Genomic DNA, 24298 nt, shown 5'->3' with positions numbered 1-24298 from the left:
CGATTGTAGGGGCTCACGTTAATACATTAAAAATGCCTTAGAGCTTAGATTACCATTAGGGACGCCTAGTATGGTAATTAAAATACGTTAGGATCATTAGAAATCCTGAAAAGAAAGTAAATTAGGATGAACAAAAGACAATCCTAATTATATTACGTTAGGATCGTTAGATATCCGGAAAAGATAATTATTTAAGATCAAAAAAATATATCTTAAAAGATAGAAGACTATATAAATAAATAAGAAAGGTTTTCACTAAAGAAAAGTATTCTTAAAAGGAATTCAAAGATTCAAAATAAAAACTCGTGTACTCACCAACATTATGTTGACTTTCAAAATACATGTATTCTCAGGAATATGAGTATGGAAGAATGTCCACCGACTATGAAGGAAGTTTGCAAGGAAGCTGTTGAAGTTTAGTATAGCTATTTCAGGAGTGTGTGTCTGTCCCTAAAATAATGTAATGCTTCAAAATCAATAACAAATAGATATTTAAAAATATACCTTTGTGTTTAATTGTACCTAGGCAGTGTGTGACAAAAATAGAGTTACACAATAAGTCTAAATCAATCATTCTAGAATCATTTAACCTTTGTAGTATGCAACTCAACTTATTCATTTAATAGTTAGCCCACATCAATATGGGTCCCACAAAGCACAAAGCAAGCAACATTTGGGCAGAGACACTCTCTAGACCACAAAACATAAAAGGCATCCTTAACTCACTTGCTACTATAATGATAGAAACTTCCACTCACACTTCTGGTTGCCTTATGCATTCAAATTATACACAAAACGGGATCACATAGACTGTCGAATGAATGATTCTACCCTAAGGCCACATCAGACAAGGAATGGGAAATAAGGCCAAATCAGTCCTTCTAGGGATATATTCCTAACCGTATACAATTTTTAAAGCATATACTTAGCAATCAATTCCATCAATATAGATTCCAAATCTAACATAACATCTAATTCCTCCTAGGCTACAATGCATCACAAATAAGGCCAATCTATCATGCAATTTCTGAAGGTATCCTTAACCTTATCCTAGCATGCAAACATTTCATATCATATAACATATCAACATGTATGGGTATTTTGGGAATCACTTACTTGAGCTCGACTGATTGTATGCATCACACCCCTTTTCTATATTAAAATCTTTTTAGAAAACTTATATTCTTTTAAAAAGATTACCAATTCCTCAGTTTGAGTTTAGTCACACCCAAGAGTGTGCCCGAATCCCTCAAACCAAGGCTTTGATACCAACTTGTAACGTCCCAAAAATTCAAAGTACAATTTTCTTTCAAAAGCACTTAAAACATACAAATGAGTTGTTCCAAAAACAATCAAAGTAATTATATTATTTAAACATCAGAGTAAAAATCATAAATAGCACATACTACCGGGTCCTTACCTTTCGTACCGGAAGTACCTAAAACCATAAACATAAAACTGTAAGCACAAAGCTTAGTGAGTTCCCCAACATACCACATACTATACATAACATCGGGCTTAGCCCGTACATTGGGCCCAACCCATAATAATAGGCCTAGCCCTTCCTAGTTAATGGGCTTAACCTAACATACAAATGGGCCTAGCCCGACATACAATGGACCTAACCCAACATACAATGGGCCCAACCTGTAACGCCCGTGTTTCCCGCTAGGCATTAATAAAGTGATATAATTAGAATGGTCAACAATTGTATCCTTTATATGAACTAAATAAGAGAATCATTGAGTATTATGTGTTATATGTGTAATTATATGCAGCATACGTGCTAAAAATGATATAATAAAATAAGAAATAAAATACACGTCTTAAATAGAATAATAATTAGGACAATAACCTTGATGAAAGAGGAAGTAGTTGTGATGAAGACTCCAAAGGTATAAGGAACACTCCAATTCGACATATAACGAAGAAGTTACGATTCGTTGAGGTTTCGCGTTCGACCCGATACGACATCGAGTGTCGTAAATAGTGAATTGGAGATCGATCGCTTATTAGCCTAAGTGATGTAAACGAAAGTCGTAGTAATTGTAAAACCTAGAGCATGCATATAGAGAACGTCTAAATCTGACTTCATGATAGGAAGTTATGATTTTTCTAATATTTCAGTGTAACTGTATTAACACGAAAATTGAATTTTAGATCAGTTGATTATTAGCTTAAACGATATAAATGATAGTCAAAGATTTCGTTACTAGGAGTCTGTCGATATAAAGACAGTCGAGAACGGAAGTCGAAAGAGAGAGTTATGAATTTTTAACGGACTTTAATAGTCTAAGCGTATTAAAAATATAGCTTTAAAAATAAATTCAAAATTAGTCGACAGAGTCTAAACGAAAGTTGTAGATCTCGTAGATAAATACACATGGATATAAAACCCATCGAAAACGCATCTTGTATGAAGAAGATATGAGTTTTCTAAGATTTTATAAAAATTCGCGCTCAGCCGTGCACACAAACAAGATGCGCGACGCGCACTGACAACCCACGAGATTGCGACATGTGTCACCACTAGATGAATGCCACATCACCACCTCCGACAGGGTGTGCGGCGCACATTGCTTTTTTCGGCTATATATACTCGCCTCCGTATAAGCTTTTCGTATCACACCCCTACAACCTTTCTCTCTCGATATTCGTCAACTTATAGCCATTTTACCTTAGTTTCAAGTATACCGACAAAGCTCTGCGATGCTTGAGTACCCGACAAGTACTAGCCATCAAGTAGAAGCTCTGCCAGTGCAATTTTCGGACTTCTAACTAGGAAATATCTGTAAGTTAGATTATACTTTATATTATTTTAAGTGTAATTTATATTTATATTTATAGTCGTTATTATGAATTTGTAAATAAGATTTGTCATTGATTCCAACGTCATATTATGTAACATCTTGGAGATGAGGTATTTCCAAAATTAACCCTGAAGTATGAAGGTTTATGATTTTTAGACCTTGTGTATGGGAAAGCTTGCAAAATGACCCATGGTTTTTGTAGTTTCAGGACAAATTTTAGTACGCTGGGCGTACATGCACGGGTCTAGTACGCTGGGGGTACATCGCCTACGCAAGGCATACGTGCGAGGGTTTCAAACCCTAAAATTTAGGGTTTGGACCCTATTTAACCATCATTATGGCCTCCAACCTCATCTCTCATCAGCCTCTAACATCTCCATTCGATTTTAGCAAACTGTAGCCACTTGCTTGAGTATTCTTAACCCTTGTGTGTGTTTTTGGTGGTCTTGAAGGAGAAAGAAGGAAGTAGAACCACCTTGGAAGCTTGAAAGAGCTTTGGATATTGGATCTTCACCTCTCTAGCAACCTCCAAGAGGTATGAAGTTTCAAATTTGGCTTATACTTCCTTAGATCTAGCTAAGTTCCCGATTCATGAGTTAAGAGGAGGATATGTTTGATTGTCATAATGGGTTAAGAGAATGGGTTTTCAAGCATTTAAAAATTATTGGCCATGAAAGACCATAAAGTTGGAAACTTTATGGTCTATGATGATATTTTGGACTTGGATCTGCATTTTGGGCTTTATAGCTTAAGTATTAAGCACTTAACTCATTAAGTGAAGACCACCTGCGTACGCTGGGCGTACCAAATGGTACACTACGCGTACATAGTTCAAGCCTTTATACCTCGGATAGTGAGTACACCCTGAATACATCCAAAGTACGCCCCACGTACGAGGGTTGGATCGAATCGGCTGGGTTGACTCGGCCGATTTTATTGATTTGACCTATTTTGACCAACGGTATTTTGGGAAATTGTTATTAATTTAGAATGGGAAATGTTTTGATTATTAGGAGTCGGGTAGAACCGGTGGTCGGAGTAGGGTTTCATTCAGACTGTATTCGGACTGAGAGGTGAGTTTTCCTCACTATACTTATGGGTTGAAGGCACCAAGGCCGGCCCGTTGGATTAGATATTCTGTTTTTTTATGTTGTTATGTGAAGTTATGTGGTACTGGCTATGTGATTAGATTGGTAGATCTGTAGGACTACCTGTGTTTGATGTTATTGATTGATAATGTTATGTATTGATATGTTATGGTTTATTGGGTTAAGGTGGACTAGATGATATTGAAGGCCAAGATACCCAGGGCGGTCCGGATAAACTGAAGGCCTGTGAGGCGGTCCAGTCAGGCCGAAGGCCCAGAGAGCGGCCCAGATAGGCTGAAGTCCCAGTAAGGCGGTCCAGTCATGCTGAAGGCTATGTACGCATGATGTTGTTTGTTATGTTATGTGGTGGTACTTTGGGGGAACTCACTAAGCGTTGGCTTATTGTTTTAGTTTTGTTTCAGGTACTTCTAAGGACTATGGCAAGGCGAAGGCGTGATCGTGCACATCCTTCGGTTTTATGTTATTTGGATTTTTGGGACACTGTGATTATTGGAAAACACTTTTGAAACAATGGTTTTGTAAACATTATGGATTGAATTGTTGTTTTTGAAAAGTTAAATTTGTTGTGATTTTTGAGATGTTATGTATTACTGATTGATCTCCTTACTGGGATGATGTCTAGGCTGGATTTAGTGAGGTGTTTAAAGTGGGATTTCCAAACAATATACTTTGTGTACCAAACGGACCCTACCTGGTTGTCTCTTATCAGCTATAGATCGATAGATATTAGGATTGTTAAGGAATCTAGACTATTAATTAGTCATAAGATAATAAACTAAGACTTAGGGATATTTGAACCTAGGTTACATCAAGGGAAATTCCAAGTTCTAAAGCGAAGCACTGCCCAACTTTCCAATCATCACTTTATAAAATGAGTGCATAGTTACTTTCAGCTTACCCATATATATAAAGTATCTAGATGATTAAATTCTATGTGTGCCTATTATCTGTACTACTTGATATCCGTGTTAGATAAATTATATGATTTTGCTTGGTTAATCATATATATGTATTTTCTTATATATTTATATAAAATACGTTGGGTAGTACTGGGTTATGAAAATGATGAGATGATGATGAAATATATAAAGAACTTAATTATTGTGGGTTGAAAACCCTATGTGCTCACCAGGCCCCCAAGTCTGGCCCAATCAGTTTCTTTGTATCACATGTAGTAGCACGAAGGCCCAAGGATGTTAAGTGATATATGGATAATTGTAGGCCATAGTATAATAAGATGTTGTAAGGCCTATAATATTTTCGTTATGCTTATGTGTCTGTATTGACGATGACATTCCAAAGTTATTAATGAAACACATTTTTTCGGAAATGCTTGGTAATAATATTATTACATTATTGGTGATAAATTACGCATTATACTTCTTTAAAAATAATAATCTGAACTGAAATAAACATAATTAAATCGGTCTTTTCTGATCGTGAAAATGGGGATGTCACAACCCACTCATGCAAATAGGCCCAACCCTACAAGCATGCTAATGAGCCCAACCCAACATGCAATACAAGAGTCACAAAGACATCTAGCATCCTACATAACATATTCTAGTTGGCCGACATTGATGCCTTTGACTCACGGGTATAGTGAAGAGACTCACCCGACTCAAGAATCAGCTTAACCACAACAAAAGACCTCACAACCGCTGCTACAACACTCATGTCATAACATACAAGATCTGACCTTAGTCTATACACTAAATCCAGCCACCTTAACCAAAAGTCAACGCATGTCAAAAGTCAACGTTCAATGTTAACTTTAGTCAACCACCACGCCGTGGCCTTCCTTGGCCACACCGTGGCACCCACATAATGATACAACCATGCATTTCCAAATCACCACACCGTGGCGACCTATGGTCATGTCGTGGGCGATGGGTCTCCAACAACTTAATGAATTAAGCCATTTTCTTCGATTCCACGAGCTCCAAACTTATATCTAGTCCATTTGTTTCCAACTTTACCCATTAAGACACCCAAAGAGATCAAGATCTCAAACCGTAGGTCCAAATAAAGCTAAGTACAACAATATCTTAACCATTAATCCCTTAATCCAAAAAAGTCCTTAACCCAGCCACTCCAGAAGAGTTTCTAATACCAGATCTAGCATAAAGATGGAAGCTTTATAGACATGCATGCACAACACATGTCTAGAAACCATTTTAGGTCAAAATGAGCTAAAATGACCAAAAACTCATGCAAGGTCAGGAACCCCAACCAAAGTCTAGATCTATAATATATGTTGCTCATGGGACTCAGGAGAGTCGTAAAGTTGCCAACTTTATGTGTTCCTTCCATTTAAACTTGCTTAGACATGAAGAACATTGGACAATATTTTAGATCTACACACTTCAAGCCATAACGTTTGAGCCTTTGACACTTACAAAGGTCCATAAGCAATGTGAGATGTTGAAGATGTTTTTTCCTTGCAAGATCCACCACTAGACCACCTTCTTCTCCAAGCCAACAAATGCTCCAAAAGGCCACAAATCACCAAGGGAATTAAGGCAAGGGTTTCTATGAGGTAGAAAGGTGTTGGATGCTGGTAATGAACCCTAGAAATGACTTATAGGGGTTTAAATACAAAGGGAACCCTAAAAGAATCATGGCTTGAGCCAGAATAGTTGCCATACCTTGGCAACCCTTGGACACACAGTGGCGGTCCAATTAAACATGCGTGATTTCATTCGATGTCACGTCGTGAGCATCCTTGCTCCACGTCGTGGCATAGAGTTTTTCCCAAAACTCCATCTTTAGTGTAACACCCTGTTTATTTATTTATTAAATAAATTAATTAATGAATGTATAGTAACCCTAAAATCAATAATTATATAGTAAGGTGTTAGTTTCGAGGAGTTAATTGGCATAATTTAGAAGTTGAGGGTTAAAAGTGTAAGTTCCGGACTCAGTTTATAATTATTTATGAAGACAGGGGCTCCGTGGTAATTATTTGGATTTAATTTAAAAAGAAATGAGGTGGAAGGGCTGATTATGTCACAATTAAGATATTGGGGGCTGTTTGGTAAATTTTATACCTAAGATGTGAAGGATTTTCATGCTAAGGGTTTTAATGGTAATTATCGGATTTAATTTGAAGAAGATTTCCAAAGCCAAGGTAGAAAGGGTAAATATTGGATTACATTTGAAACAAAAAGGGAAGGGAGGGACTATTGTTGCCATTATGGCAAATTTTTAATTGGAGTCGGGTGTTTTACTAAGATACATGCAAATTTGATTTTCCAAGGTTCTTAACCTATCTAGCATGACATGGGGAACTTGAATCATAAAAGCTAGTAAGAAAACATACCTTTCTTGTTGCTTCGATTCCTTGAGAACCTTGTGAGCCTAGCACCTCAAGTGTGATGCCTGAAATGTCTCACACAACACCACAACACTTGGAATAACCTTGAGAGAAGACACTTATCACTCAAAATCGGCTAGCCCTCTTGTTCTTCACTTAGTGTCCGATTTTGCTTACTATAGGGCTTCTTATATAGTGTGCCACATGTAGGGTTACTCCATGTAAACCCTAATGTGCATGGCTTTTCATATTCCATGATCCATGGGTTTATAACCACCATGGACTATTCATGGAGCACCTTATGGGTTTTAGCCCAATTCATATAAACCATGGATCATTAGCCCACAATACAAGAATGGATGATTTACATAATCAACCACCCCATATATTTAATTAGTCTCTTTTTGATCACTTAATTAATTCCAAATTAATTCTTTGATCAATACTAAGTAAATAATATTATTAATATATCAGAACTTATAATATATTAATAAACCTTTAGTGTCCTTTCTCTCATTTGGTCTATCCAAGTATAGCAATGCCCTGCAACCCAAATGGACCATGCCAACCGGGTCAAGTACATACCGGAAATAGTTATGGACTTAGACACCTTATCTAACACCTATTGAGCTAAGATGGGGTTGGAAACCCTAATATTGGATTTATGGGCTTGGACTTATCGGGACCCACATTTGGGCCATTGGAATGAAAGTGTGTATTAAGCCCAATCACACCATATGATTTATTTATAAGAGTGATGGACTTTATGGATTAAGTCCTTAATGGGTTAAGTGAGAAACACTTAACCCTAATCATCATTTTATGTGAAACCCTAATTTCACTTGGGTTTATTGTTGGTCCTTAGAGTGAGACCATGTAAAGGTTTGGGCCCAATTTGGAAAATTAGGCCATATGTTGGGCCTTGATTCACAGATTGACCTTTGGGCCTTTGGATTGGGCCTTGGGCTTGGATCAAGCTAAGATTGGGGTAAAGCAGTGTAACACCCGTCAAAATTAGGTCAATAACAATCACATGTGATTATGCCAATCATGTAATGTGATTTTGTTAAACTAGTAAAGTGACAAACTTACTATGTAATTCGTGATAAATTCTAATACAAGTATGAAATTTTATGATACAACTCAAAGTATACGTCCATACGATTCCAAAAATATAGAGAACGTCTAAATCTGACTTCGCGTGAAGAAGTTATGATAAACCGAACACTATAAATCTCTATAATAAGAGGAATTTAAAATAAACATAGAATTAGCTATTGGAATCTAAAAGAAAGTTGTAGTACTCGGAAATACCTACGCGTGGATAAAAAGAACGTCAAAAACGGAACTCGTATGCAAACGTTATGACCTTCCGAAGATGCAGTTGTCTAAGAGCATGACACGTGGCAGAAACCCTAGCCGCCTTAAGTCACGACGTGAACATGAAGTTCACGACGTGAAACGTGTCAGGGAAACTAATCGGGGCTAGAAAAGACGCATTAAAGCTATCAGATAACTCATGGATGTTTACGACGTGACCCTAGGTATGTCACGACGTGAAATGGCCCAGAACAGCCTATAAATAGCAATCAAAGCTCATTCAATCCTTACACCTTCCACTTTCTTTCTCTCTCGTTTCCGAAGGCCGTTTTCCCTTCCCGAGCCTGACAATGACGACCTTTGGACCATTTAGATTCTATAGATCACGCTACTAGGCTGAGTTGCACGGCCCCACTTTCTAATATTTTCGGGGGAAAGCCCATGCTAAATATTGTATATACATTAATATTATGTCTATATGATAGTATATCAGTATCAACGTAGATAGTTATATTAACCGGGATATAGTTGTTTAAATATAATATTTTGAATGTATACAACTATTATCAACTTATTAGCATGTTATTATACAAATGTAGATATTGAGTTATACTTAGGATTCTATATATATGTTGTGTGCGATATAGTTCCGAAGTTATATTCGGAAGTTCTATATGTTAATTTATAAAGTATGTTGCTATTATTAGTTTTATGTCAAGATAAAACTTGGTATGTTATATGTTGTTGTTGTTATTGGTTTTATGTCACGATAAAACCTGGTTTTACTTCAAGTTATAGCTGTTATACTGCCTAAATGTTATGAAGTTAGGAGTAATGTTTAAAAGCATAGTCTAGTAACTTAGGGTTTTAGACACGAAAATGTTTTTCTTGTTAGAACTATAGGAAGTCATCGAAGTCTACATGAGTAATTGTATTCATCAACTAAGATTGAGGATCTTAGTGGAAATCCTCTGAACTGTAACCGTTAATCCCGTGTGAGCGAGGAAGTCGTGTATAATTAGTATACGGATTGACAACCCCACTTGTGATTGTTAGCTACAGTCAACCATAAGCAAGTGACGAACTATCCTTTTTACTTGTTATTGTTCCGGCGTCGATGAAGCGTACGGTGTTGTTCTCATGGAAATCATGGGTGTATTGTTTCTCATGGAAATCATGAGTGTGTTGTTTCTCATGGAAATCATGAGTGTGTTTTATCAGATGTATTGTGTCGTAGCAGCGGTTACAGGCTCATGGTAGCAAATTGTTAGAAGCATTATACTTTGTCGTTATACAAGTATTAATGTTAAGTATAAGTTTCCCAAACACTTATACTCTAAGTACAAGAAATCGAATAGGTATATTACTTGTATATTAAGTAGACCACTATACCTATTCTACTTACTCGTATAGAATTGAAATAGATTTATACGTAGCGGTTTTACTCGTATAGAATTGAAATAAGATTTATACGTAGCAACTTAGTTTGTATGGAATTATAAACATTTATATTTTTGATATATAAGACTTATAGGTATATACTTATTTGGTAAGTAAACCATTATACCTAGGATATATATATATATATATATATATATATATATATATATATATATATATATATATTAATTGTTTGAGAGTCAAAATGATACTTTCAAAACTAAACTTTTGAACTTAGAAAAAGTATTATTTTTATATGGAGTCAAAACCTGTGAACTCACCAACTTTATGTTGACGTATTTTAAATGCATGTGTTTTCAGGAAGTTGATAACTATGATACGAGAAATGACGTTACACTGCCCGGTGTTTCCGCCGACGGCCGGGGTGTGACAAACAGTCTTTTACCCCAAGCATGGACTTATGGTTATGTATTGGAACCAAATTATTAATTGGGTGTTATTTTGATGTTGACAGTTCGGGAATCTGTCAACCAACAGCTGGGATTGTGTCTACGGGACTTCAACAGTGTGAGGTGAGTTACCTTCCGGTAGCGGTGGGTCTACGGCCACAATGCCGGTCCACCAGTAGGATTTGTATGTTAGATGATTGTCTTTGTGATATTCGTCTAGGTTTGCTACTACCTGATATGTTTATGTTCTAGCATGATATGTTATATGTGATAGTGGTAGTAGGGGGAGAATAGTCCCCAAGTTCGGTCGTTAGGACTGAAGGGTAGGTCGGGCACCCCAGAATTGCCTAACAGTATGTTTATGCTATGATATTATGTGGTAGTAGTAGGAGGTGAAATAGTGATATAAGGCTGTAGGAACGTCACTACAGATAAGACTGTAGGAACGTTACTACAGATAAGACTGTAGGAACGTGTGAGATAAGGCTACCATTGGTCAAGTAGCAATCACCTTTAGCCTTGGATTCGGTAACGTCAGGATTCGATGCATGGACCCGATCGGTTGGATCAGGAGGCTGTTAGAACCACAGTGGCATGATAACTGGTCGCAACTAGTTCCAGAGAAGGATCTCGTACAGAAGTCGTGTGAGACGACTTAGTGGGAGTTCTTTGGCGCCGCAGCCGGGCAGATACTCGATATTTCTGATTACTGACGGATGAATTGAGACGATGAAGGTCTTGATAGATTTTGGGAAGCAGCTATGTAGCAGCATACTGCTTCAGCCAGTTCAGTGTTCAAGTAGTTTCAGCGTTTGGGTAGTGTTAGCATTTGTGCTTCAGGTTGCGAGTACGGACGGAATAGCTAGATGGTTTGGGGAGTGACAAGTCACTCACAGCAGGAGTATCTAAGCTTTGGCCAAGTATAAGTGGTCTGCAAGGATAATTGGGTGTGTGACCCTGTTTTATAGTGGGAACCTCGAATTATCAGAAATTGAGTAGTCAGTTGAGGGATAAGCAGGCTGGTTCCATCGATAATAATTCAGTATGAGTGGTCTGTCAAGGAATCAAACCATCTCAGGACAACAGATTCAAGTAGAGTAGATGTGAACTTGTTGTGAGGAACTCGTTCACCTACAGATTTTAGGGCCTTGCAAAGATTGGTCACAGTTACCCTGGGAAGGCTAGGGTGTACCCTGGGATGGTGACCATGTTACTTGAATGATTTGGCATGTAAGGGATGGTAAGGAATGATTTCGAGGACGGAATCTAATTTAAGTAGGGGAGAGTTGTAACACCCCGTTTATTTATTTAGTAAATAAATAAATTAATGAAGGTATAGTAACTCTAAAATCAATAATTATATAGTAAGGTGTTGGTTTCGAGGAGTTAATTGGCATAATTTAGAAGTTGAGGGTTAAAAGTGTAAGTTCCGGACTCGGTTTATAATTATTTATGAAGACAGGGGCTCCGTGGTAATTATTTGGATTTAATTTAAAAGGAAATGAGGTGGAAGGGCTGATTATGTCACAATTAAGATATTGGGGGCTGTTTGGTAAATTTTGTACCTAAGATGTGAAGGATTTTAATGCTAAGAGTTTAAATGGTAATTATCGGATTTAATTTGAAGAAGATTTCCAAAGCCAGGGTAGAAAGGGTAAAGATTGGATTACATTTGAAACAAAAAGGGAAGGGAGGGACTGTTGTTGCCATTATGGCAAACTTTTAATTGGAGTCGCGTGTTTTAAAGGCCCCGTAACCCGAACCCTAGAGGGGATCTTCAGTCGCCACTTCTCTCCATCCTTATGCCTCCTTCAACTCCGGCGCCGTCACCACCCATCTGGTCCGTTCTCCGACCAGCTGGCTGCCACCAAGCAACCACCCGACCAATTCCCTAGCGACCGGTCGAAACTCCATCCAGTTTCCGTTATCAGCCGACCAAGCTGTTACCGGTGGGAACCTTCATCCTCCTAGCCGCCTTTGGAGTCGGAATAACCCGCCACGGTGTCGAGTAATGCTGCTGCTACCGTTCCATGGCTACTGAGGACGGAGATCGACGTGGGATGTCGCTATTTCAGTCGCAAAGGAGGAGGAACGTGTCACCGCTGCCTGCCGCTGCGGTTGCTGTCGATAGAAGTCGCGCCTATCGCCGGACGCCGCTACTTTCCCTGTCGGAGAAGCGAACCGTGGAGGAGCTGCCACAATTTCTTCTTCTCCTCTCTGTTCTGTTAGCCGCGGCTAGCGCTGTTTTCCGCCACTCCGATCGTCGCCGTCGCAGCTATGCGGTTGTTCCGCCGTGTCATCCGCTCTCCGGCCGTTGCACGCCACCAGGTGGGTGGCTATGTCCGTTTGGCATTCCTTCTCGAGTGCTGCTGTCGCTAATCGGGTGTGTGATCATTTTTTTGTTGGTCGGAGTTGTCAAGAGACCACCATGGCCGCCAGCCATGGTGGATGCCACCATGTGCCGTCATGTGTGTTTCTATCTTAGTGAGTGGGTGTGTGTTTACTTGAGATTTAGCCTTGTAAAATGTAATTGGAAATGGAATAATGAGAAAGAAACCCTAACCACCACCATAGAGTGGTGGTTGCCGCCTCCTGTCGCCATCGGCCCCCGTGTCGGGTGGCGGTGTGCCTCGTTTGTATTGTGACTCATTTAGCATGTTTGGACAATGGGCCTAAAAACCCTAGTGGGCCCAATGAAACCCTAATGGGCCCAATAAATCCCTAATTGACCTAAGAGCCCAAACATGTGACTAATGGGCCTAATGAACCTTAATTGATCAAAAGATCTAGCTATTGGGCCTATTGGGCTAAGATGCAGTTGGAAACCCTAATTAGGGTTTAGAAAACCCTAATATTGGATTTATGGGGTTGGACTTATCGGGACCCACATTTGGGCCATTGGAATGGAAGTGTGTTTTAAGCCCAATCACACCATATGAGTTATTTAGAAGAGTGATGGACTTAATGGATTAAGTCCTTAATGGGTTAAGTGAGAAACACTTAACCCTAATCATCATTTTATGTGAAACCCTAATACCACTTGGGTTTATTGTTGGGCCTTAGGCTGAGACCATGTAAAGGTTTGGGCCCAATTTGGAAAATTGGGCCATATGTTCGGCCTTGATTCACAGATTGACCTTTGGGCCTTTGGATTGGGCCTTGGGCTTGGACCAAGCTAAGATTGGGGTAAAGCAGTCTTTTACCCCAAGCATGGACTTATGGTTATGTACTGGAACCCAATTATTAATTGGGTGTTATTTTGATGTTGACAGTTCAGGAATCTGTCAACCAGCAGCTGGGATTGTGTCTACAGGACTTCAGTAGTGTGAGGTGAGTTACCTTCCAGTAGCGTTGGGTCTACGGCCACAATGCCGGCCCACCAATAGGAGTTTTATGTTATATGATTGTCTTTGTGATATTCATCTAGGTTTGCTACTACCTGATATGTTTATGTACTAGCATGATATGTTATATGTGATAGTGGTAGTATGGGATAATAGTCCCCAAGTTTGGTCGTTAGGACCGAAGGGTAGGTCGGGCACCCCAGAATTGTCTGACAGTATGTTTATGCTATGATATTATGTGGTAGTAGTAGGAGGTGAAATAGTCCTTGTATGTCAGTCGTAAGGACCGACGGGTAAGTCAAGCACCCCAGAATGGCTTGACCTGGGTAGGTCAGGCGCCCCAGAATTGCCTGGCAGTATACGTGTGTTATATTATTGCATGGTAGTGGTAGGGGTGAAATAGTCCCCGGTAGTCGGGTGAAATAGACCGACAGGAAGTCAAGCACCCCAGAATGGCTTGACCTGGGTAAGTCAAGCAACCCAGAATGGCTTAAGCTGGGTAAGTCAGGCACCCCAGAATTGTCTGACAGTATGTTATTGTATAGTGTGTGGTATGATGGGGGAACTCCCTAAGCTTCGTGCTTATGGTTTTCAGTTTTGGTTTCAGGTACTTTGTTGTTAAAGGAAAGGAGCCGGCTCGATTGCAACACATCACCCTATGGTTTTCCGCACATGAGATCTTTGGGATTATACTCTGATATTGTTTTATGATAACATGTTTTGATTATTTCTACTTTGGTTTTGGCATGCCATGATATTATGGATGTTTTTATATTACTTATGGTTTTATAATAACTTAATTAAAAACGAAATTTTCAGCCTTAAATTTTGGGATGTTACATTTAGCCCCTGAACATAAAAGGCTAACCAGTTTAGAACACGAGTGTTACAAGTAACCAGGTATCCGTTAAAAATAACGGAAGTTACTTAATTGACAGATAACTTACGATTAACAACACCTCACCGTGGGCATTCTTTTCTATGTTTGATAGGTTCGTATTGATATCTTATCAGTCCTTAGACGATAGGTCGCCGAAGCCGAATTAATAAAAATTATAATATTAGTCATTTCGGTGGTGCCTAATTTTTTTCTTTTATTATAATTAACATAAAAACAAAAACACATTAAAAAACACAGTTACGACTATTTTTTACCAAACACATCTACAATAAATAAAAAATGCAGTTTTCATTTGTTATTGTTTTTTTTTCAAACATACTCGTATTTTAATTTTATTAAAAGAAGTTTAATATTAACAATAAAATATGTAATATTAATACCACATGAATTTATTTTTATTAATTATCAAAGTTATAAACCATATGAATATTATTCTTATAAATCGACTTTGAAAATAATAGACATTGTCAATGAAGACGATAACAATAAATTTATGATATCAGAGATCTTGGGAATCACTGAAAGGATAATAAGTTTAATAATAAGTGTATAATTTGATTTGATGTAGTGATTATATGTCATCTTTCGAAAAAGTTGAATGTTCAATTTTTGTTTGAGAGGGTATATAACTAGATTAGGATGTATCTATATCTTTCCCGGTCCTAAAAAAACTTAAATAAAAACTTTTTTAATAAGTTACTTTTTGCTAATTATTTGAAATCCATCAATTTTGCCTAACATAGTAATATAGTTACGAAAAGTATTCTATTACATTTTTATATTCAAAAGATGAAAAAAATAAAAAAAATAGGAAAAAAAAATAAAAAAAAAAGTAAGTAAAAGAAACGAAAACACCTAGTTATGAACATGTGATTTTGTATCGTTTTTATAATCATATTCCAACAACAATGATAACTCTTTTTAAATTGTCTTGTAGGATCCATCAACACGAATTTTAAAACTTGTAATGTTGAAGTTTCAAGTTATGATAAAAGAAAAAATTACAAGAATGGTCCTTGTGGTATGTCGAAAATTGCCACTTTGGGCCAAACAAGTTTGGACTAGCACTAATCGTCCAAAAGTTTCCATTTTGTTGCGATTTTGGTCCATTTTTGTTTGATTTTTTATAAAATAATGATTTTGCCCCTTTATATTTGTTTTTTGCTTTTCATTTTGTTATTTAATTATTTTCCTAACTAAAAAATAAAAATAAAAGAAAAGAAAATCTCTCTCTCTCTCTCTCTCTCTCTCTCTCTCTAAGAGAACGTCACCACCCTCACTCCCTCCCCCAAGCTTCATGCCAGAAAACCTGAACACCACCGATAGAAAAGATGAACGCCACCAGGTCGAAGCTCTGGCAGCGAAACCCTAACCCTAAAAGACGAAGCTTGTCGATTCTCAGGAGGCAGCAGATCTGAAATCCTCGTTTACAAACCCTCGTTACCCACGAACTCCGGCGGTGCTAGGGCTTGTGTTCTGTTCATCTTGAAACTGCCATCATCTTCATCGATTTGGATTTCCACCTAACCACAGCGTCATCATCTTCATCGATTTGGATTTCAGCCACTAGATTTGTTTGTTACCGGCGTATGTCGTCGGACCACCAACGTCACCATCTTTGTTCGCAAACTATAGCTTGTCGTCACCTTCGTTTCTCTCCATTTCTGACATTTTATCGTTAACAGGAGTTCAAATTTGTTCTTCGGACTTCAGACCTGGTAAGCTCACTTTCGTTGAACAATGGCCTCTCCATCTTCCTCAGTTTCGTCATCCTTATGTTTGTCGAAATTCAGACCTTGTGGCCCCCTCCTTACAGATCTGCAACACCCATCATATCGTGGTCGGAATCGAAGGGTTTGCTGAGGAAGATGGGTCTGCTAAGGAAAATGGTCGCCTGACAAGGCGACATGAAATGGGTTTGCTGAGGAAGATGGCGACGACATTATGATTCTTCGGCGGTGGTCGGGAGATGTAACTCATATCGACGGTGGGACTGAAGGCGGTGGTGGTACTGATCGATGGCAATGGTGGCGTTTATAGCTCCGACAGGTGGTGGTTGTGGTGGTATTTTTTATGTGAAAATGAGAGAGAGAGAGAGAGAGAGAGAGAGATTCTTTTCTTTTCTTTTATTTTTATTTTTTAGTTAGGAAAATAATTAAATAACAAAAAGAAAAGCAAAAAACAAATAGAAAAGGACAAAATCGGAATTTTATAAAAGATCAAACCAAAATGGACTAAAATCGCAACAAAATGTAAACTTTTGGATTATTAATGCTAGTCCAAACTTGTTTTGCCCAAAGTGACAATTTTCGACATAGCATAGGGACCATTCTTGCAATTTTGTCATGATGAAAAGGTGCATAGCTTGTAATGCATATATAAACACTTTCACGTTTAGATATGCATTGCATGAGATAATTTTTTTATAATAAGAATTACAATAAAAAAGATTATCTTATTCTTACGAATCTCTGAGTTCTCAGAAGACCATACTATATAAACCCCCTCCCCAACACATAATATATATATATATATATATATATATATATATATATATATATATATAACTGAAATAACAATATACATTAAGTTGAAGTAATAAGTGTTGAAAGTAATTTTTCATAACAGAAAAATGATATAGATTGAAATAAGTTTTAACTAGAAGGGAGTAAAGATGTAAAAATTATTTAATATTTGATAAAATGATTGTTTCAATAGTAAATAAAAGGAGAAATGACATAAATGCCTTACGAACTTTCTAGGATTGATCCATTTAGTCTCTAAACTATTTTTGTGATTTTATGAGGGAAGAAAGTCATTTTTTTCAGGTCGATTACGTCCTTCTGGCCAAAGTAAAAGGGGCCAACCGGTTACCCCATTGCCACATTGACATTTGTTGACCAATTTTCCCATGTTCACTTTGAATTTTGATTATGCATCAATATTTTTGTTGTCTAGGTACAACCTCTTGAAGCACATGACCACCTTATCCCTCCAACAACCAAGCTCACAAGCTCCTCCTTATACCACCATTAAACCATCCTTACACCTCCCCTCCCAAACCCAAGAACTCCAATCGGACTCCACCCATTAACCACCGCTAATACCACCTCAGATCAGCCGGATCCCACATCTGACAACCAACTCGACCCACCTGCTCCATATACCACCCCCATCGAAACCCATTTAAACCGGACACAACAACTACCTTTAACTACCGCTTCAACCACCAATACCGCTAACACCATCGACAGATCTTCACCCCGTCGCAACTCCTCTTTATCTCACCCTCGTAAACCACCATAGCTGAATCCCACCACCTTTAGTTCCACGCTCCTCGACGAACACAACAGCCGGACATCTCAGCTTCATCGTTTCACCTAGCCACCACCTTCACGGCTCCCTTAAACCACCGCCTGTGAACCTCGAGAACATCCGTCATCACCTTCGTGAATAACCATTACCAATACCATAGCCAAAACTCCAAACAAGAAACGACCACCTTATACTACCTGCTGTGACCGGAAACAAACATCACCGTGAGTTCTACCTCCGCCAAACCAACACGGTAACCACTGTCACCTCGGGTTTAACCTAAAGCCACCACCACCAATAAAGCCACCTGTTGCATTTGTGTTTCTCACAAACCGAAACCACCACCTCGATCTTCGTTTTCTCACAGTCGACCATCACCAGACAACCACCACCCCTTCTATTGTTTTTCACAGAACCGAAAACATATATAAACCATCTGTTTGTTTTTGAGAAAAAAAGAAGAAAGAATAAAATATTTGTCTATGTGTGTGAGATCTCTTTCGAACCGGAGAAAATGAAGAAAATGTTGATTGTTTTTTGTTGACTACATAATAGAGAAAGAAAGCAGGATGGCAGTGCATAGTTATTGTCTGTCACCCAAACCGACTAAAACAAATAAATGGACTAAAACAACAGGTTGCCCACAACTTAATTCCCTCATAAAGCCATAAAAATTTAAATGACTAAAATGGTGACCCTACAAAATTTGTGGGCTATATGTCATTTTCCCTAAATAAAAATGTGACAATTATGTCCTATCAAATTGGGGTTATTTAACCCAAATCAAAATTGAATTGACCTTTAAAGTGGCTTTTGATCTTTAAATTGGGGTGTTTAACAACACCCCTCATTTTGTTTTCTCATCTAAAAATAGAAAACGCAAAATTTTGTTTTCCTCCTAACCTCAGCTTCTATTCGAGAAAAAAGGAACCAAGCTATAAAGATCCCTCATTCATCACCTTTTCGCTCTTACCTTAATTCACACAAAAAATTAAGGTTATCCTAAAATTCTAACTAATCTGTAAGGGGGGGCCTTTGTCCCATAGATTCAACAGGGGGAGGGTCGAACCTACTCTTCAGGCCCTCTCTCAATTATCAACGCTTCTTTACATATCATAAAGCTTATATTAGATTTAGGTTTTAGGAGATATATGTAGAGGTAGGAGAAGAACACCAGAAGAAAGAAAAAAGAAAATCTAAGAATAGAAAATTTTATTTGTTTTGGAAGAGGTAAGGATTAAGGATGGGCAGCACCGCAAAAGTTGCCATTTTAAGCGTTACTTTCATAGCGCTTCTGGCTGCTGTTGTTGCGTTGATTGTCATGATGCACAGACATTCCGAGGAAAAGGCAGAACATACCAAACAGGACGATGACGTAAAGGCCTCCATTAGAGCGGTTTGCGAGCACACTGACTACAAGGAAACTTGCGTTGAAAGCCTCTCCAAAACAGGCACCCATTCTACTGATCCTTATGACCACGTAAAGGCCACGTTTGAGATCACAATTAAGCAACTTGAGGATGCTGCTAACAACTCCACACTCATGAAAGAGGTTCATGCAGACCCGAGAACCAATGATGCTCTCAAGTGTTGCAAGGAGCTTGCAGATCTTGCTGTTATGGATCTAAGGAGATCTGTCGATAAAATGTTAGGTTTTGATCTTAGTGACGTCGGGCGTTCCCTTGTCCAACTCAAGATCTGGATGAGTGGTGCGATAACTTATGAACAAACTTGCCTAGACGGGTTTGAAAAGGCCGAAGGAGATTCAGGAGAGAGAATGAGAAAATTGTTGAACATATCAATGGAGTTAACTAGCAACTGCCTTGCTATGATCACAGATCTCTCACAGGCGTTTGAAATAATTGACACACCCCAGACCAGTAATCGTCGTTTGCTTCATCTATCCAACAACGACCTCAATCTTCCTGAATGGGTAGATGATACCGACAGGAGTATGTTACAGAAAGCACCAAAAAAAATCAATCCAAACCTGACTGTTGCACAAGATGGAAGTGGAGATTTCTTGTCAATCGTAGAAGCTTTAAAAGTCATTCCTACTAAATCAAAGAAAGGGTTTGTGCTCTATATCAAACAGGGCATTTACAATGAGATAATCCGATTCCCCAAAAACTTGACTCATCTAGTGCTCATCGGCGATGGCCCAGAGAAGACAAAGATAACAGGAAACTTGAACTACATAGACGGAGTTTCCACCTTCCACACTGCAACTGTTGGTAAGCAAGCCATTGTAGTGTTATCTTTTGCGAAAAATAAAGTAGAAACTTAAATATACATACCGGCTTTTATGTAGGTAATTAACACGGTGTCAACAATTTATGCATGCAGCTGTTTCTGGAGACTTTTTCATTGCCAAAGATATTGGATTTGTGAACACAGCAGGTCCCGAAAAGCATCAAGCTGTGGCATTGCGTGTTAGTGCTGATAGAACAATCTTCTACAACTGCCACATGCATGGCTTCCAAGACACCCTCTACGCACACACATATCGTCAGTTCTACCGTGATTGCACAGTCTCCGGTACTATTGATTTTGTTTTTGGAGACAGTGCGGCGGTGTTCCAAAACTGTATCATGGTTGTTCGGAGGCCAATGGATAACCAGAATTGCATTGTCACAGCACAAGGAAGAAAGGAAATGCGACAGCCAACAGGATTGGTTCTCCAAAACTGCAGCTTTGTTGCGGATCCTGGGTATTTTCCGGTGAGAATGGAACTCAAATCCTACCTTGGACGACCATGGAAGCAGTATTCAAGAACCATTATAATGGAATCCTTCATTGATGATTTGATCCAACCTCAAGGGTGGTTGCCCTGGAATGAAACTTTTGCTTTCGATACCCTTTATTACAGCGAGTTTAATAATCATGGACCAGGATCTAACAAGTTGCAACGTGTGAAATGGCCTGGCGTTAAGGAGCTAACAACAAAAAGAATTAAACGCTTCTTGGCCGGAAAATTCATCACCGGTGATACATGGATCCCGCCAACAGGTGTGCCTTACAACTCAGAGTTCATGTTTGAACCCCCAAAAGATGATTCCAAGAAGGATAAAGATAAGAAGGATAAGGATAAGAAGGATAAAGATAAGAAGGATAAAAAGGATAAGAAAGATAAAGATAAGAAATCTGATGAAGAGAAAGGAGATGATAATCCAGGTAAAAAGAAAAAGAAGAAACGTAAGAAAGACAAGGGTAGATCGATATCAGAGCCTCCATCTTCAAGCGCAGCACCTTCACCAGCTGAAATTAGTCCAAGCAACATACCTAACCAAGCACCCAACAGTGACATAAGTGCACCAGCTTTAAGCCCTGCAGCACTGTCACCAGAAGCATCCCCACAAATCAGAAAAGGATCTTTTTTCAATAGAATTTTTGGAAAGGTTTTATTATAAGTGTAGTCGCGAGTTAAAGGATTAGTGTGTATCTATGTAGTTGTTTATAGTTCCAATCGGTATGCCACCCGTGATAAGAAACGAATGTGGCTTTCAGTTTCAGATTAAACTTTTAACATGGAATCATATGTAACATATATAAAGTAAAATGGTGAGAAAACTACAACCTCAGCGTAAACATTGATGATGATCATCATAACTTCATCTATCACCTTAAGCAGCATTCATTTAATCAAACCATGTTTGAAGCAGATCGCCAATTAAAAGTAATGGAAATTAGGGATCCGGATACATTCGTATCGAACGTTATATAATAACTTTATGTCTTTATCATGCAGACATTTTCATTTTTAATTGGGAATTTATAGGATAAAATTTGTTGGAATTTATTGAATAAAATATAGTAGGCTAAAATGAAGAGTGAAATTAGTGCTCAGTAAAGACTTTAATGGGTAGAAAGGTAAAAGATGGTTACAACTTGGATTTTTTTTTTTACAATGGAGAATCGTTCCATAAAACATGGAGGGATATTGGTTCTCAATAATGATTTGGAAAACAAGGATTAAGAATTATTTTATTCAAGAAAGCTATTCCAAAACTTTGCTATCCATTTTTTTTTACAATGGAGAATCTCTCTTATTCAACATCTTCTATCAAGCTATACGACTCTCGCAAATGTTATCCAACATTTGCTATCCATTTATCCCGGAAGAAAATGACTTATATGGGTAACTATGTTTCAAAATCGTTCAAAAAATACCATTCATGTTTGGTGTGTCCAAAAAACACCATCCAAGTAAAACATTTGTACAGAAAACAACAACGAAGTACATTCCTTGTTCAAATTTGATCGTGTGGTAACCGACAATTACCGGTAAAAAATAGACAAAACTGCAAAAATGGTCCATGTGGTTTGCTGAAAATTGTCACTTTGGTCCAAAAAGTTTTGGACTAGCACCACAGATCCAAAGTTTTCATTTTGTTGCGAGTTTGGTCCAACTTACTTTAAAAATTTTTGTAATGACGATTTTACCCTTCTTTCTTGTTTTTTTTCAGTTTATTTATTTATTTAAATATTTTCATAATTAAAAGAAAAATAAAAAAGAAAATAATTCTCTCTCTCTCTCTCTCTCTCTCTCTCTTTCTCTCTCTCTCTCTCTCTCTCTCTCTCTCTCTCTCTCTCTCTCTCTCTCTCTCTCTCTCTCTCTCTCTCTCTCTCTCTCTCTCTCTCTTCCCCATAAATGACCATTCGTGTTTTTTTAAGACCCAAAAGAAGGCAGCAGCCTCCATTACCCCAACACCACCGAGGACCACCTTACTCCACCACAACATCACCGCTGCTACCACCCGTTGGCCCGCTGCCTTCACCGATCAAACCCAACTCAACACCATTCCCTTCCTTTGTTTGTCGCCGTACAACAAGAAAACAGGAGGCGTCATTGCAAGTAGAGGAGAAATCGAACACCAAGTTCGATTTTGGAGGGTTCGATCCTTGGTTCCTTGCTCGTCGCAGGCCAGAAAGGGGACCGAGGGAGGTATCAGCGATTATAGATCGTGAGGGGGGAGAAGTCTCCAGGTCGACGAGAGCTAAGCGACGCAGGTGGGAAGAAGCAGCGATCGGTTGTGATTTTGGAGCTGTTGGGTCGTAGATGAGCAAGGGGAAACACCCTCGTTGTTTCATCTCCTTCATTATTCAATCCACTTCTAAATCAAACCTTCAATAATCAGATATCAATTTTTGACTATCCGAAAGTCAAACCAGATCAAAATCAATTATTCAATTCGAATCGTTTGTTATCCAAAATCGATTTCAGTCCCGTTTTGCTTCAAGCCTTCATTATCACCTTTGTCAATTGAAATTAGAGACCATCGATGGGTTTTTTCGTGAGGAACAGAGGAAAGGGAACATATCTGTTTGTGTGTGTGTGTGTTTTAATTTTTGAAATCAAGTTCCAGAAACCTAACAAAGGAAATATAAAATCAGTTTCATAAATGAAATACAAAATCGATTTCAAAAACGAAATATAGGTGTGCATCTGATGCTTTTGGTCTTGAGTTCTTGAGTTACAAAACCGATTTCAACTGTGTGTGTTTTTTAGGAAGAAGACGAGAGAGAGAGAGAGAGAGAGAGAGAGAGAAGATTTTCTTTCTTTTTTTAATTGGAAAAGTATTTTTAGTAAATAAATAAACTAAAAAGAAAAATGTAAGGGTAAAATCGTCATTATAAAAAAGATCAATAGAAGTTTGACCAAAATCGCAACAAAATGAAAAGTTTGGACCTCTGGTGCTAGTCAAAACTTTTTTGGACCAAAGTGGCAATTTTCGGCTAACCACAGGGGCCATTTGTGTAGTTTTGACTAAAAAATAAGTAAAGGAAAAAAAACAAGAGGAAATGACTCAAAGGGGTAACTATGTTTCAAAATCGTTCAAAAAGCACCATCCAAGTTTGGTATGTTCAAAAAACATCATCCAAATAAACTTTTTGTACAAAAAACACCAACAAACTATATGTTTTGTTCAAATATTATCCACCAGTAACTGGCTTTTACAAGTTAAATGATAACTTGGCTTAACTATTATGACATGGCATAATAATTATTGACAAAACAATAAATGATATATTTCTCCTTTAAAAATCGATTTAGGGTTTCTTCATGAACGAATGACTTCTTCTTCTCCTATGATTGCTCTTCTTCTTCTAAAGTGATGATCTCGAACTTAAGTCCAAAAACCTAATTCTTGACTTAAGGCAAAAAGGGCTCCTTTACCCCTGTCTCAATGGGCCTCCCTCCCCCTAAGACCCAAATCCATAAAAAGCCCAAAAAGGCATCCAAGCCCAACTACAAGGCCTCTAAGGCCCAATATGGCCCAAGAACCCCCAACATGGCCTTAAGCCCAAAAAATGACCTGCTACATTCAGGTG

General features: G+C 38.2%; 1 protein-coding gene across 1 annotated transcript; it reads left to right on the top strand.

The window, feature by feature from the left end:
• Positions 1–18923: 18923 nt before the first annotated feature.
• Positions 18924–21557, top strand: LOC145123481 (pectinesterase-like). Its single transcript, XM_079058696.1, has 2 exons — positions 18924–20199; positions 20312–21557. The coding sequence occupies exons 1-2, from the start codon at positions 19209–19211 to the stop codon at positions 21373–21375; spliced, it is 2055 nt and encodes a 684-aa protein (XP_078914822.1). The 5' UTR covers positions 18924–19208; the 3' UTR covers positions 21376–21557.
• The last annotated feature ends 2741 nt before the right edge of the window (positions 21558–24298 follow it).

Source organism: Lactuca virosa, chromosome 7 (assembly GCF_052849685.1).
Source record: "Lactuca virosa cultivar CGN04683 chromosome 7, Lactuca_virosa_CGN04683_v6, whole genome shotgun sequence".
Taxonomy (NCBI): domain Eukaryota; kingdom Viridiplantae; phylum Streptophyta; class Magnoliopsida; order Asterales; family Asteraceae; genus Lactuca; species Lactuca virosa.
This window is presented reverse-complemented; position numbering and strand designations above follow the sequence as displayed.

What these genes read in the sequence shown, in the direction of transcription:
- LOC145123481 (XM_079058696.1), top strand. Translation starts at nt 19,209, where the DNA reads ATGGGCAGCACCGCAAAAGTTGCCATTTTAAGCGTTACTTTCATAGCG. An exon ending in CTTCCACACTGCAACTGTTG is followed by an intron (nt 20,200 to 20,311) that starts GTAAGCAAGCCA and finishes TTATGCATGCAG; the next exon opens with CTGTTTCTGGAGACTTTTTC.